A 15,967-nucleotide genomic window follows, 5' to 3' on the forward strand; every position below is an offset into this window, starting at 1 on the left:
TAAGAAGGGTCTCTGAGATAGTTTGGTCATGTAGAACGAATGGATGACGGAAGAATGGAAAAACAGGTATATATGGCGAGAATGAACGGTAACGTGGGAGAAGGACGACCAAGGAAGACGTGGCATGATCAGATATACCGAAATCTTAAGTCTGGCCATGTCAAAAGCAGGCAAAAGGGCATGTATGACAAGATGTATACATGTGGAAGAAGCTAGAAAAATAAGCCAGGATAGACGTGAGTGGCGGTAAATTCTCTCTGCCTACCCTAAATGGCGTGATGGTGGTAGTTTGAGTAAATATAATACTTAAATACGTATTTCAATGCTTTAAAATGGAAAATTACAAAATGCTTTATATATTAAATTAAATCAATTATATTTTTGTCAAAAGTGGAAACATTTTAAATCTTTAAAAACAAAATAATTAACTTTCAAAATATTGAACAATACTTATGTCATTGATATTATGTTGTATCCCAACTCAACACAGGGCTCTTGGCCTCATAAAGTTAGGGATACGTTATTACTTTTTTGTAATATGTATCTTAACACGAATAAATAAATAAAAAAAAATAAAACGCATTTTGTGAATGTTTGAAAATGTTTCAGAAGCACCCGTTTAAATCTATCTATCTCTTCCTTAAACACTTCTCTTTCTCTCCTTTCATTTGCTCTTTTCTTTTAAAAACTAGTACCAAATAATTCATTTATATACATACATATATTTGCTAGTTCGTCAACTTTATTTTGTTTATTCGCTTACGCATTGAAAAAAAAACAATTGGTTTTATTGGTTGGTTGGAAAAAATTGCCATTTTGAAAAAAAATACTATGCAAGGAAGGACGTTTTGTCTAAATACGCGCATTTTGACAATATTTCCCTCTAACTTAACAACTCTAATTAACATAATATATAGGAAACTGCTGGTTTGTTTTATAAAAATATATTATTGTAAGAAATGTACTTACGTCACACGTCACTTCAATGTCTTCTTGTCCTGGCATGAAGATTAGCATGTCACCTTCCGAGGGCTGAAGGTGGATTTGTAATGCCTAAATGAAAAAAAAACATAGTTGAGACAGAATTTAGTCGTCAGTAATCATTCAAAGTACAAATTTCAATAATCAATAATATTTAGAAGACAAACAATTTATGAAAAACATCAAATTGTGTGAAATGAGGTCATATTATTACTTTTTTTTTCGTGCGACGTCGAATAAATTTTACATAATGTTTTAAAATACGCATATTTTGAATGACACGAAAATTATAAGTTTCGCGCCCTAAGGGACGAACGGCACGTATTACGTTACCGCACCATACTTGTACGCAATGGTTGTTAGAAGCGTGTAGAAGTGACGAAACGCCCACTGCGAGCTGTTTTGTATATTTTTATTTTCAAACCCGAAAACTATGAATAAAAACTAGTTTTTTTATGAATTTATAGTAATATCGTTAGAATAGTAAAAATCCGATCTACATATTTAATACATTTTCAATGTTATTCCCAATTTGTAAAAATATCCTATGAATTATGCAGTTTACAATGTATACATATATATTTATATATATAATCTATTATATATATATATATATATCTATATATATATATATATATATATCTATATATATATATATATATATCTATATATATTAAATGTTAGCGTTAAAATGTAAAATTTTTATTTAAAAAAATATGTGCATGTATGTCACATAGCGATGACTTAAACAATCAGATAATCGTTCATTAGCCTTCTAAATGGCCAGAAATTCATAAATACTTCTTCGTAGCATCTTCGTCTGAGATCTATGATCAATATCCTAAGAGGATTTAAATCCAGTACATGTCTACAAAGACATCAGCACCTACACATCGAGAGTCTCGTAAAATAAATTACCATCGTAGGTACCTGTTTGACGGCTCCGTCGACGTAGTCCTCGCAGACATTCTTGCTGAAGAATGTCTCTACAGGGAAGGTCCTGCCAGGGATGGTGAAGGTAGGAACGTTGCCGAAGAAGGACGAGAACTTTGTGGAATCCATGGTAGCTGACGTCACTATCAGGCGGAGGTCGTGACGTCTCGCCACAACCTGAAAAAAGGGACAAAAAACAAATAAGCATAATATATTATACCGTCCTATATAGTGGGGTTTGTATTGACAAATCTATAAGGGGGACATTGCAGAGATTTACGAACAAAGAAGTAATAATGATCTCCTGTACAAAACAATCAAAACTCTGCCTGTTCGAGGACTACTGTGGCTTTGCATCATTTTGGAACAATTTAATAGTAATACATTCAAGTTTCCTCTCAAACATAACCATAATACACGCTTCACGTCTAATGATTGGTAGTACCAAAAGTATGTAATAAGTATGGAAAAAGAACTGAAATTTAACTCACATTGTAACAAGAGCAAAATAAGAGAGTGGCTACTCGATCAAAAGTTTATATATGAATAGTAGCTTATGCGTAAATATTTAAATTTTTCATATATTTTCTTGTATTTAAAAAATAAATTTATATATTATTATTTGTATAAACATGTTTATTCTGATCTTTCCGGCTGCTAATTTTTATCTGTTATTCATTGTTTTTATAAATGTAAATAATATTATTAAGTTAGTATAAATATAATCTTCACCAACAAGCTACAGACAGTGGCTTGGTGGGATTTTAGTTTTAGTGAAAATATAACAAGTTAATTTTTTTTTTAAATTGTAAAAATGTATACGTATCTATTAAAATAAAATAATAAAAAAAAATTGCAAAATGTGATTAAAGCCAACCGCTTGGCACAGTTGTTACTTGGGTCAAACTGAGGCCATTGAGCCCGGTAGGCAACGTCACCCGCCTCGATTGCGGAGGTGAGGGAGGATTTAAAAATCCATCTGCCGCGCCTCAGTCTGAGCTTTAAAACTTGGTCAGTTTAGCTACTAGGTCAAGTTGGTTTCGTTTTCGTATAAACCAATAACGAGGAATTAATTTTTGTACCAATTGTACTTGTCATGCCACGCTACGAGGCGAAGTGACAATATGGTGGCACAAGGACGAGTAGAGGGAACTCGATATCGCGGAAGAAGTCCTACCGGATGGACAAACTTGGTGACGGAAGCGGATGGAGGCGGATCCTAACGACATTCTTCTCTTCTGCCAACGTGACCGCGACTACTCTGCCAAAAGCAAACGACTAAGAAGAACAGACTTCGTTACCAAAGAAGACAATAAGATTAGTTAATTTCCTGCATTCCCATGAAAAATGAAAATGCAGGTAATATTTTATCGATTAAAAATAGAGAAAACATGTTTTCACCTAGCAAATTTGGGAAGTGTGTTAAAGGTTTAGTTCAAGACAGACATTTTGTATACTGAAATAAAAAACTAAAATAAAGTACGCTTTACATAAAGAATTCACAGGGTTTGTTGGGAAAATTCGGTAGGTAAATTCTTTCAATCAATAGTGAAATCAGGATCGACCGTTTAAAAAAAAACAAAAGTTAAGGTCGGTATTAGGTACCTACGTCAACCCTTCATAGCATCACGTGACAGTTCTTTTACAAACCATTAATTTCAGTCCTCGCAAAATTCAAAATAAACACTAAAGTTCATTTTAAATCAATGTTGCACCACAAGTACACACTAATCGATGCAATTTGAGTACATTTTATCATAGACAGATGATTACACGGTGATGTTGGTGGCTAGAAAGTTCATTTTAGATTCACTCGCCGTGAAACTAACACGTTTTTAAAATATTTAAAAAAAATTACGTGGTTTTTGCGCTTTGTTAAAAAAAGCAAAATAATGGTTTAAAATTATTTTGACAATTAGAAATACTCTTAGGCATTTTAATACAATGTGACACAAATGTTACATTTCAATTTTCTACCGCGATTTCCATTTTATTATAAAAAAATTAAAAATATAAAAAACACGCCTTTCAATATTTAAAGAAAGCTCAAATTAAATTAAAACACACGGCGTTTTAGAGTTTTTTTTATATTAGCGTAATGCAGAATCTACGAAACGTAAATATTTGTATGACAAAGGATAATTAATTTGTCGAGAAGATATTGGAAGAGAGCCAATATTGGAAACTGAAAATCATATAGAAAGTTTTGGTTTTTTGGAGAGAAAATTCGAGTGGACTATCGACAAAAAAATGTGAAGTTGGAGGAAAGAAGGGGAGGGGGGATTAGTAGGTGAAGTTCAATAAAATCTAAATGTTCATAGAAACGAAGGTCAATTCGTATGTATATTTATAATACGATTTTGGAGAAAACGATAATTTATCCCGTAATTTTTTTAATCAAACACCAACGTTAAATGTCGTGACACATAAATATCACTTTCAATACCAATTAAAAACAAAAAATAGTCCTTGAGTTTGATGTTGTTTGTTGTATAAGTTCAAAGAGAAATATAAATACAAAAGATCGACCGGTAAAACGCAATTAAGTCTCGTTTTCTTTTGCCATTTTGTAGTCTTATCTCAGACGTAAACAATAAAAAAATATACGGTTAAATATCAAAGACATAAGTATAACAAACAGCAAATTCTTGTTATTCAAATACAAAACAGGTTGTTAATTGTAGTCAATTATTAATATGTTCAAACATAACATTTACTTCCGAGTATGTTTGAAATGATGAGCGACTCAGATGGATGCCAAATCAGACAGGGTCTAGCTCGCATAGCTTCAATAATTTATATTAAATTAATTATTGAGGAGGGCACGCTTAGAAAGGTATACCCAGTGTACATACATAATAAATGAACACACTGGCATATTTCTAAATAATCAAGAAGGTCAAATAAAAATTGAAAATGCACAGTGAAAGGTGCTGAACTGGAGTTTAAAATACTCGTATAGAGTCAAAGAATTTAGTCGATGCATAAAAAAATTCACGCCAAATCATTTGAAATATTTATTAGTCATCCGATGGGCAACCTTAACTTCTTTATAAGAATTTATATTTAATTTGGACAACCCCTAATAGTGATGAGGATTAAAATAGCGAAGAGGGCCAACGACTGTACAGACAAAGATCTGATTGTTTAAACAAAATTAGTTTCGTTACTCACACTAAACGCGGGACAATTGGGCCAGGGAGATCGGATAAATCAGGTAAACATGTTGATAGTAGTAAACTCTTGTAACATTGTTCATTTTACGACTTCCTAGTTACTTGGGTACATTTCGGAAGAGTTTTAATGAAAATTCGCCAATATTTAACACGAACATGAACATGAAATACAAAATTAATTGAGTTTGCCATTATTTTTGCAATTTATCGGTGACATTAAAATGTAATTTCCGTAGGTCTTTAGACGTACATAATATAAACGATGATAGACTTTACATACATAAACATGCATTATATTGAGAAGATAAGATAATTATTTTAAATAATATAATTTAAAGACAAAATATATTTTTTTCCGACCTTCAGACACCATATATGAATAATAGGTTTATCAACCGTATCAAGAATTTTATATTGTCGGTTAAAAGCATTTTTTTTGTTTTATAGCTTCCCACGCAATTATTTGCAAATGTTGTTTAATTCGTATCGTTCCCATAAAAGGTGAATTACAGCGAAGAGCTCTAATCCTGTTCTCAGTAAAAGTATCAAGTGTTGCCAAAAATGGTATCCTTCGGAATAAAATGCAAATAATATAGCTCTGAATGTTTTGAGAATGCAAATTATATAAAAACTTACAGTAGATACTGCAGGTTAAATGTATTCAAAATATGCAAGCTCGAGTACTAGAAATGTGAGTACATTACATTTATAAGTATGACGTTATTGCAAGTCTATAATAAAAAGTAAAAAAGCTTGGATTCAAATGAAAACTAATATAAAATAAAACAATTGAAAACATTGCTTTTTGTTATATCTATATGATAACTTATATTTAAATGTAAGTTATGCATTAAAAATACATGGTACTTTACTTATTTATTTAACCAATTAGCATTTTCATCCTACCGGCTTCTTTAGACTGGTAAATATTATACAGTGTTAAGATCATTTATATGTATCTTAAAATAAGAAAACTAATGACTTGCTATTTGGAGTAACTATATGTTTGTCAATAGCATTCATAAAATTAGTTGTAAACTGTAAATATTGTTGATAAGTTGCATGTTGGAATATCACAAAAGTAGTGCTTCACGAATTTAATTACAAAATCATTTTATTTGTGATAAAAATGTAAAGCAAAAATATTCTAATTTAATTACAAAATCTTCACGAATTTAATTACAAAATCATTTTATTTGTGATAAAAATGTAAAGCAAAAATATCCTAAACTTTCGACAGGTTAGAGTTAGCTATGTTTTTAAGAAATAACTAGTAGTAACTAACATCACACCATTTCTCCGTAGGGGTAGGCGGAGAGAATAGACCGCCACACACGTCTATTCTGGCATATATTCCCAGCTTCTTCCACATTCATACATCTTGTCATACGTGCCCTGTGGTTCTGTCTGTTTTTGACATGACCAGACTTAATATTTTAATTTATCTGATCATGCTACGTCTTCATTGGTCGTCGTCGTCTCACGTTACCGTTGATTTTCGCCATATATACTTGTTTTACCATTCTTTCGTCGTCGTAACCAAACCATCTCAGACACCCTTTCTTAATCTTATCAATTATAATTGACTCAGATTTACACTCTCGTCTGATTCCATCATTCGTAATCCTATCATACATTAACTTCCCACTCATTCGTCTAAGAGATTACTAGTATTATTTATATTGAGATCCCTTTCAAAATAAATATTCGAGTTATACTTATTTTTTTTGCGTTCTTATGATTTACCCAAACATTAAATTTACTTGTACCCTTAGTCACAAAAACCGTGTTAGAAAATGGAAAACAAGTTGTAATTAAGCGGGATTTGAACTTCGGACTTTCTGATCAGGAGTCCGCGACACAACCCGTCTAAAAAATAAAGTAAATACATAGAATTTTTTTGCCATTTTGAACAAGTGTAAAAAACGGTGTTAGAACATGGAAATCAAGTCGGGGTATAGCAAGGATCGAATTTCGAATCTTAGATACGACGCCCGAAGTATTACCACGGAATCAAAATCTGACTCAATCGGAATGTTATTCAGATAAGTTAGTAATCAGTCAGAATTCAGAATATTCCCCGCAAGATTAAAAAAATAATTACAATAATAAGTGCGTCAATTGAACGTAGTTATGCAGAAAGCAGCCAGCCATGGAAAAGTGAAACTGAGATAAGAGAACTGTTTTGAAAAGAGTGAACAATCAAATCTACACAACAGTTGGAATGTTTTTTTTTTACTTTAACAATGATAAATAACGCACACATTTTTTTTTATTGTACCGAAAAGAATTTAACTATGTATTTGTTCAGTTTGAATAATTTTTAAAGTCTGGCTGACCACACAATCTAAGACGTGCATTTTGCAGAAAACAGCCAGCCCTAGTAAAACTCAGGTGTATGTTGTGTCATTATGTATTAAACATATTATTTCATATTCATATAAGGGTATTTAATAGTAAAGGATTACGTAATTCATTTGTTTCAATAACATTGAAGAAAATTTCGTGGGGCTACTGCCAAAAGTTGGTAGGTCCATAAAACATGTAATGGAGTTATCGCAATTTTAAAGTTTGACATTCTGACAGAAAAAAATGGTTAGTGATATTAAAATGTTTTGATATTAAAATCATTGCCTAAGTTAATATTGTTAGTTGTTTTACAAACTCCTTCCTATTTGATAATAGAAAAAACTGGACATACGATATTTTCTTTAAAAAAATTTAAGCCCTTGTTAATTTTTATTTTATTTTCTTTTATTTAGGAAACAAACAGTAGTTACATAGTTTTATATTTTACACAGTTAGACTTAACTCTAATGGACCAGTGAAGTTTCCATATTATAATGTAATTAGATGTAAGGTTATTAATTAAAATACAAAAAAGAGAATGAAAAAAAAAAGACAAATAGAAGTTGTTTAAAAATTAAAATTAAAGTTAAAAAACGATGAAAAATTTTCAAAAGTAATTAAAAGTTAAGAAATAAAATGAAGAATGAAAAACATAAATATACAAATTCATATTTTAAGGGATTCAAAGAAACGACGAGAAGAATTTTTAAATAAGGAAATAAATTTAAAAATATCTTCAAAAACAAAAAACAACAACAACAAAAACATCAATAAACTGCTTTACTGAGATCGAAGGATCTAGAAACTTTTTCCAGCCATATATATTCACGTAAAGATACACAATTTATCGCCAACTCCATAAATGTGGACTGACCAACCTTTGGCAGTAATCCCACGACTTGATTACGATTACGGAATTTTGGTGATTTTTTAAAGGTCTAGCTAACAACAGCCAGATCTAATATTGAATGATACCTCATTCAAACTTTGAATGTGTGAGGTGACATTCTGTATTAAAACACATTTTTATGTGACATATATTTTTGAATGAACGAATTTAGGATTTCTGGAGGCATTAATCTTCCCGTCAGCATCTATATCGAACTAAGATTTTCCTAGTGCAGTGGGTGTAAATGTGTCGGCAAATTGAGAAATGCCGTTTTTGTGAGATTCAAGACTATTTTCAGAAGGTGATGATCACAGTTATTTGCATGAAAGTGGCCTGGCTATTTTAAGCGGAACATATAATTGAACGCAGTTATGCAGAAAGCAGCCAGCCATAGAAAAGTGAAACTGGGATAATACCACCTTTGTGAAAAGAGTGAATGAACAAATCCACACAACAGTTGGAATGTTTTTGACTTCAAAAAGTGATAAACAATTAATATATTTTTTTATATAACAAACAAGAATACAATATTTGAGTTTGTCCAAATGTTCGTAGACGAAAGACTGGATTTCACCCCCTCGGAAGTCATTAAGATTAACAAATTACAACAGGGATGGAGAATACCTTAAATAACGGAATATGGAAGTCTAGGCATTTACAGGGTTTATGACCTGTCATTGGCTGGTTTAAGTGGCCACTTTACACACTGTGTAACATTGCGTAACACAGGTCTTAAACCCTGTAAATGCCTAGACTTCCATATTCCCTTATTTAAGGTGTTCTCCATCCCTGTTGTAATTTGTTAAGTATCATATTATTTATTTGACCAGTTTTAATGATTTTTAAAGTACCTTAAGATTTTTCTATCGCTGTGGGTATTTTCTACAAATGAGGAAATTCAGTGTCTTTTTTTAAATTTTTTTATTTGTAAATAGACTATTAAACCAAGCCACTTTTTTTTAAATATCGTATTATCAGCGCTATGACTCTTTAAACTTTTGTATTTCTGAAATAACTTCGCGTGTGACGTCTGAGGTTCTTCTCTGTTAGTTCTTCCCATTGGTCCGTGTACAGTAAGCCAACCGGATATCCTTCACAGCTGTCACATCATTGGTTGGTTCATATGAACCAGTGACGTCAATCAAAGTAGTGCGTTTTTATTGAAATAGTTTTTATTATTTTTTTCGTACATTTTCAAGAAACTTTGCCGTACGATGTAATGCTCTAATTTTTACCACGCGCAAAAAATATTTTTTGTATGCAATTTCCCGTAGGGCTGAAGTTCCTCATTGAGCAATGCCGTTTTTGATATCGACACCATTTTCAGAAGGTGATGTGGTAAAACTGTCTGGCTGTTTTTAGCAGAACACAGAACTGACTTAACTGCATTCTGCATAACTACGTTCAATTGATCTTACTGCAACCAATACTATAAATATATAATTTTTTCATAATTGTAAACTAGCTGCTTTCTGCATAACTTCGTTCAATTCATTGTTCTGTGATTATAAGCAGTAGGTATAATGTACAGGTACAAACGTGTTTTAAAAGGTAGGATTTTTTATCAGCTAATTTTTGCAAGATATAATATGAATTATTTATGAGTGGGTGTGAAGAGAATGACGTACTCATGTTGCACGTCACAAGACGATGTCTCCCAAAATAGCATCGGTCATGTGAGATGAGTCCGCAAGGAGACGCCACCGGCTACCGGCCACAAGACAGTGCCGGTGGCGGGAACTAATGGACCCGAGGCGCCAAAACAGATCACTTTCATTTGGAAAAAGAACAATGGAATATTTTCACATTTTCCTGAATGCAACAAATCTGCCGTAGTCGGAAGTAAATATGTTCTGGGAAATAAAATAATAATAAATTTCGACAAATTTTATAGCGCCGTTTTTGAGAATTTTTGTATTTTATAATTATTATTCGAAAACAGAAATATGTCTAAACATATTAGGCTTGTTTTATTACACAGTTAAATGGTTACTGACTGAAAATGCAAATTTTCATATTTCATATTCATATTTCGTAATGTAGATAATAGAGTTCTTGAAATGTTTCCTAGAAATTAATGTTCTATTATCGAGAATTTATACAATTTCACAAACAAGCTTTGGAACTTTGCCAATCTGATGTCAATAGTAAAAAGAGATTTTTTACTATCTTTCATGTTCCCCTTGCCAACGTAATCCAGCTTACAGCGGTTAGCACGCAATCATTAATGATACGGGTGATTTCGGGATTTAACAAGATAACAATCATTGCTGTCTTAATAATTTAAACAAACATTTTTTTATAAAGTATTCTTTATTTCAGTCGTCATTTTTATGTTTACGAACTCGTATTGGCTGGTTTCTTCAATACTGTTCCATCTGCTGTCTTTTGAACCATCATTATTATGACCCCTTCCGCACCTAGTGGTGCATAGGGGGACTGCATTTGTAAACCGAATGCAGCGTATTCGGATCATCTGTTGCATTAATGAATGGTGATCATTCCTACATTTTAGGTGCCAGTCCAGGAACAATGAAATATTGTAGTTTAAACAACCTTTAAAATCAATATTTCACGTCCACCTTGCCAGGAATTGATCCCAGGGCCTTAACAATGGTACGCAAACGCGTCCACTCCTACAAAATGAGGCGGACTTATCTCCACTCGACTTCCTTATTCAGGATTTTTATCTGAGAGCAGCCATCGCCGTCGACGACAATAGTCCACGATAGTGGTTATATTTCACACACAAAACTGTATTCTTCATCCGCATGGATACAGTTAAACGCCATAAATTTTTACATTCCCTTCTTTAAATTGTTCTCCATCTCTGTTGTAATACCACAGGTCAATTTTGATAATTCCCTAGTAAGTGAAATTCAGTAATTGTCTACAAAAATTTGGATATACACACAATATATATATTTTAAGAGGTTTTTCTCTTATTTTTTCTAAAAATAATATAAATGTAATTAAAGTTATCCTCAACTCTTTAAGGCACAGTTTTAATTTTGATAAAATATAATAAATTAATGGTATTTATTTGAAAACACGAATAATAAAAATAAATATAAAACAACTTTGTTTTCAAACACTTTTTTTCTACCGACCGGTTTTAAAGCTACACAAGGTTCTTTATAAAGGTATACTTAACTAGAAAGTTCAGTGGTTTTTGTATTGTTTTTTTTGTTTATAGACCTATTAATGTAAGCCAAATAAAAAAAAAGAAAAAAAAAATGTATCGTATTATCAGCGCTCTGATTTTTTGAAAGTTTTTAATTTATGAAATTACTCCGCGTGTGACGTCTTAAGTTCTCTTCCGCTTCTTCTCGGTCAGTTTTGCCGATTGCCCCTGGATTTTGACTGAAAAAAAATGCAGAAAGTAAATTCGTTAAAATAGCGTGGCTGACAGAGTAGCCCAGGACTCTGTAACAGCTGCGGGTGGAGGTGGGATTTCTCCCTCAATTCCGATTGGCCCGTTGACGGTAAGTAAACCAAAAATCTTCCACAACTCTCTTATCATTGTTTTTTTCGTACATTTTCAAGAAACTTTGCCGTATAATTTAACGCTATAATTTTTACCGCGCGTAAAAAAACATTTTTGTATCTAATTTTCCGTAGGGTTCCTAACAAGTTCGTGTAAGTTCTACATTCTATTAAATTAGATTTAAACGGTGATTACTACATTTTACATCTAAACATGAAGTAATAATTCACGTATTTTTGTCATTTTGTTTATATTAATTTTACTATAATAAATAACCATAAAGTTAGCGCTTCATATCTAAATTTTATTTGAAAAAAAAAACGTATATGTACGAATATTTGTTTAAAAATCGTCGGTAATGTGTAATTGAACACAATTACAATAAAAATCGCTTAAATATATGTACCTACATACTTTCGTATACAAATTTCAATTTTTAATTGAAACACAATTGAAGATAACCCTTGTAACTTCCAATTGGAATTGGGGCCCTGGGAACTTTTTCATATTTAAAAATAGATTAAATTACTTTTATAATCGAAGTCCGCAAAATAAGCGACAAAAATAGGTCAACCACACTAAAGACCCGAGTTTTCTGTGGGTTTCGAGAGGCACATTCCAGAGTGCGTTGGTTAAAACAACAAGGAAACCCCAGAACAAATATTATACATACGACCTTAAACTTGGCCTTCGTTTGATTCACCAGCATCGAAGACTTTTTGTACCGTAACATTATTATTGCTGAACGTGATGCAGAAATTGAAGGTTAATGTGAAGTAAAGATTACGAAGAAAATAACGTAATCTCAAGGTAGACCAATATTCATTATTATTATTATTAGATAATAAACACTTATTCATCGCGGTAATAGATTAATAGTGTAATGTTTATCAAAGTGTCAAAGAAAAAAAAAACAGCGAGGGCAAGATGGTTTATACCATTAAAACTCAACTGAATTAATTTATTGGGTGTTAACAAAAGTTTTGTCCGTTTTTTTCCAGATAAAGATAACAATAGTACACAACAACAAAAATACAGCAAATTAGTATAATTGCAGCATCTACACCGTACACTGCGCAAATATCGTGAGCAGCGGCAGCTTTATTCCCTCGATTGAACGCTAACAGAAGGAGGTGTCGAAAATACTCATTTAAAAGCATGCACCATATCTTATAAAGTAGAATTTTTTCTTTATAATGACCTTTACCATTTTGTTTTACTTTTAGTGCACATTTTTAAATTAGGGAAAAAAGGACAAAACCTATGTTAAGATTTAAAAGTTTAAGTCCGTTAAAGAATAAACTCAAAGTTATTCACGGCACTACATGCGACAAACATTAAAATGAAATCTACTGCCGACTGCACACGGTACAAACTACGAGTAGATAAAAACATAGATTACTCTTAAGATCCTGCAACGGTAGCCGAAAAGTCAGAACCAATCCAATGTACATGGGATCACCAAAAACAAGGCCAAAAATACATAATTAGACGTATATTTGTATTTATAAGCTAATCGATAATCGGATTTATTTTTTATTTTTTTTATTCAGATAGCAAATATGAATACAATATTACCACTAAATACAATTTTTACATTAATTAAATAACATATATTTACATTAACGTTTCCCATCACGTAAAATAAAATAAAACAATTCTTGTGTAACATAATGGGGAGTCTAACAGTAGTTTATTTATTTTATTTTAATTATTAATATTTTTAGGATAACATATTTAAATTGCAAAAAATAATAATGAGAACGGTGTTTTTTATCAGTTCTACATAATAAATGTAACGTTTTACTTCTTTCTTAAATAAGTTGTATTCCTAACTGTGCTTTTAATTTTCTTTGTTCATTTTATAAAAGAAAAATATTCCTATATAAGTATAATGATGTTGTGCTGTAGTTGTTTTTAATTTAGGAATTAAGATATTACCACCTGTTCTAGGTCGCGTACTTACGTTTTGTGACCTAGAAACACTACTATTTATTTTGTCTTTATGTATTTGAAGCAAAAAAATATTTTTATATAACAATTTTATATCAATATATTGGCAAACAAATGTTTATCGCAGGAGGCTAAACTAGCAGTTCACAACAGAGTTCGAGTTCCAACTCTAATGTATAGGAGCGAAGTATGGAATTGGAAAAATAATGATGAAAGTAGGTTGAATGCTGTCGAAATGCGATCCCTCAGGCGAATGTGTGGTAAAACGATGTATGATAGGTGCACAAATGTCGAGATCCGTGAAGTTTATTTTCTATTACTTACTCTCTTGTCTTCTCTTGACTATGAAATCACTTTTTTTTATCAGCTTTTAAAAATTGCATAGTCGTCAGGGCAACTGAATAAATAAAACTAATATTCAATTACCGAATCCCGATAGGTTGACAGATATTACGCTGACCCAGAAACATATACATACTTATTAAAAATCGATTACAACAATCGGACGAATTGAGCTCAATCAAAATAAGCTGTAAAATTATATTCTAATTTGCTGTGTGTAGAAAAATAGTATCAAAATTTTGTCAATAAAAAAAATTGCGATGGTTAAAATAAACCAACGCATTTTTTTAGAAAATTATTGATGATCTATGCATAATTGAGTTAGCAGCTTTTTTGAGTGAAAATCTAAATGACGCGTGTAACAGACGCGGCGGATCACTGCTTCGTCCGTAGCAATCGCGCCCGTCACAAGAACTGTATTTCTATAGGTGCTGGTGTCAAACGCAGAGTGGCCGGGCGTAGGCGGGCCTCGGCCGACGAACGATAAGCTCCGGGGGAGGTATCGTCGCCTAGAGATCCCTTGCGGGGTCGCTAGCGAGTAGCGCTGGCGGCCGCAATCCTGAGTCAGGCAACCGGGTTGTAAGGCCGGTATCTCTCCGTCGGTGGGAACGGCGGGGTGTGTTCCGGGGAAGTATCCAAGGGTCCAAATTATCCGGGGTCCAGAATCCAATCCAAAGAGTATCCGAGTTCCAAGTCCAGGGGGGTAGCGGTGTTCGAATCCAGGTGGCGATGAGGTCCGGTTTGAAGCGAGGTAGGGAGGTGAAGTGGAGAGTAGAAAGCCTTAGTAGTGTGGTGAGATGACTGACTTTATTTTTCCCCGGCGGGGCTATATATACAACATTTTGCCGTGCGGCGGTGGGCTAGGCCAATAGCGGGCGGTGCTAGGTTGACCAATCACGCGGCGAGAGAGATAGCGAGCACATTTGCCGGCTCTATCGGTCTCTCTCGCGCCACGTATAAGGTCCCCACCCTCCCGCTACCGGCCGCAGTTCCCCGCCGACCGCGCGGCGATCAACACTTATACAGAACAACATAAAAACACATTATGGGCATACAAATATTTTCATGAATTCTAATCTATATGTGGGCTTCAGTATGGCGATCACCACCCCCGAAAGTGACAAATACTAGTCTTTATTGAGGAGGTGGTAGATCGCTTACACATACTGAAGCCTCCTATGCTACATTAAAACCCCAGGAAGGGCCGCCAAGTTGGTGCATGTACTTTTACGTCGGCAACACTCCCCCCTGCCGAGGAGGCATCTCTGCGCCGACGTCGTCCTTGATTTGCAACACGGCGAGCTTGACGGCGGGTCGTGTGTAGGTTCCGGTGGCTGTCTGGACCCGGGCGCTCCTGACTTGTCCATCCTTCCCTGGTGTGACTGCTATGACGCGTCCCCGCGGCCATTCATTCCGCGGGAGGGCGGCGTCCGTTATTATGACCAGGCCATCGACCATGATCGGTGTGGCGGCCTGTTGCCACTTCCGTCGCTGTGCCAACGTCGGGAGATATTCCCTCATCCATCTTTTCCAAAATGCGTCGGCTAGTTTCTGCGCCACCCGCCATTGTTTTCTGAGGCACAGTTCGGGCGGCGCGTCTCTGTAATCGGCCAGATGCGGCTGGGCCCCGCTCGACCCGATGAGAAAGTGCATCGGAGTCAGCGGAGCGTCGTCTCGGCTATCAAGCGAGACGTGGGTTAGGGGCCGAGTGTTTACTGTGTACTCGGCCTCCGCTATCGCTGTCATTAGCGTTTCCTCTCGGGGGGCTTGTTCCTTTAGAATCACCATAAGCGCCCCCTTTATCGACCGGACGAGCCGTTCCCAGGCTCCCCCCATGTGTGGCGCCGATGGCGGGTT

The 15,967-nt window shown here is 34.0% G+C and overlaps 1 protein-coding gene across 3 annotated transcripts in view; it reads right to left on the reverse strand.

The window, feature by feature from the left end:
* Prp16 (ATP-dependent RNA helicase l(1)G0007) overlaps window positions 1-15,967 on the reverse strand; it is a 160,337-nt gene that overhangs the window by 33,780 nt on the left and 110,590 nt on the right. For all 3 annotated transcript variants that reach the window (XM_088233086.1, XM_088233087.1, XM_088233088.1), the window contains 2 exons: window positions 1,912-2,091; window positions 970-1,053 (listed from right to left, as the gene is read on the reverse strand). In XM_088233086.1, the coding sequence (XP_088089212.1) occupies window positions 970-1,053; window positions 1,912-2,091 (264 nt within the window). The remainder of the gene's footprint in view (window positions 1-969; window positions 1,054-1,911; window positions 2,092-15,967) is intronic.

The sequence above is a fragment of the Micrasema longulum genome, unplaced genomic scaffold, assembly GCF_059751315.1.
Source record: "Micrasema longulum isolate JH-2025_06_02 unplaced genomic scaffold, ASM5975131v1 h1tg001055l, whole genome shotgun sequence".
Classification (NCBI taxonomy): Eukaryota; Metazoa; Arthropoda; class Insecta; order Trichoptera; family Brachycentridae; genus Micrasema; species Micrasema longulum.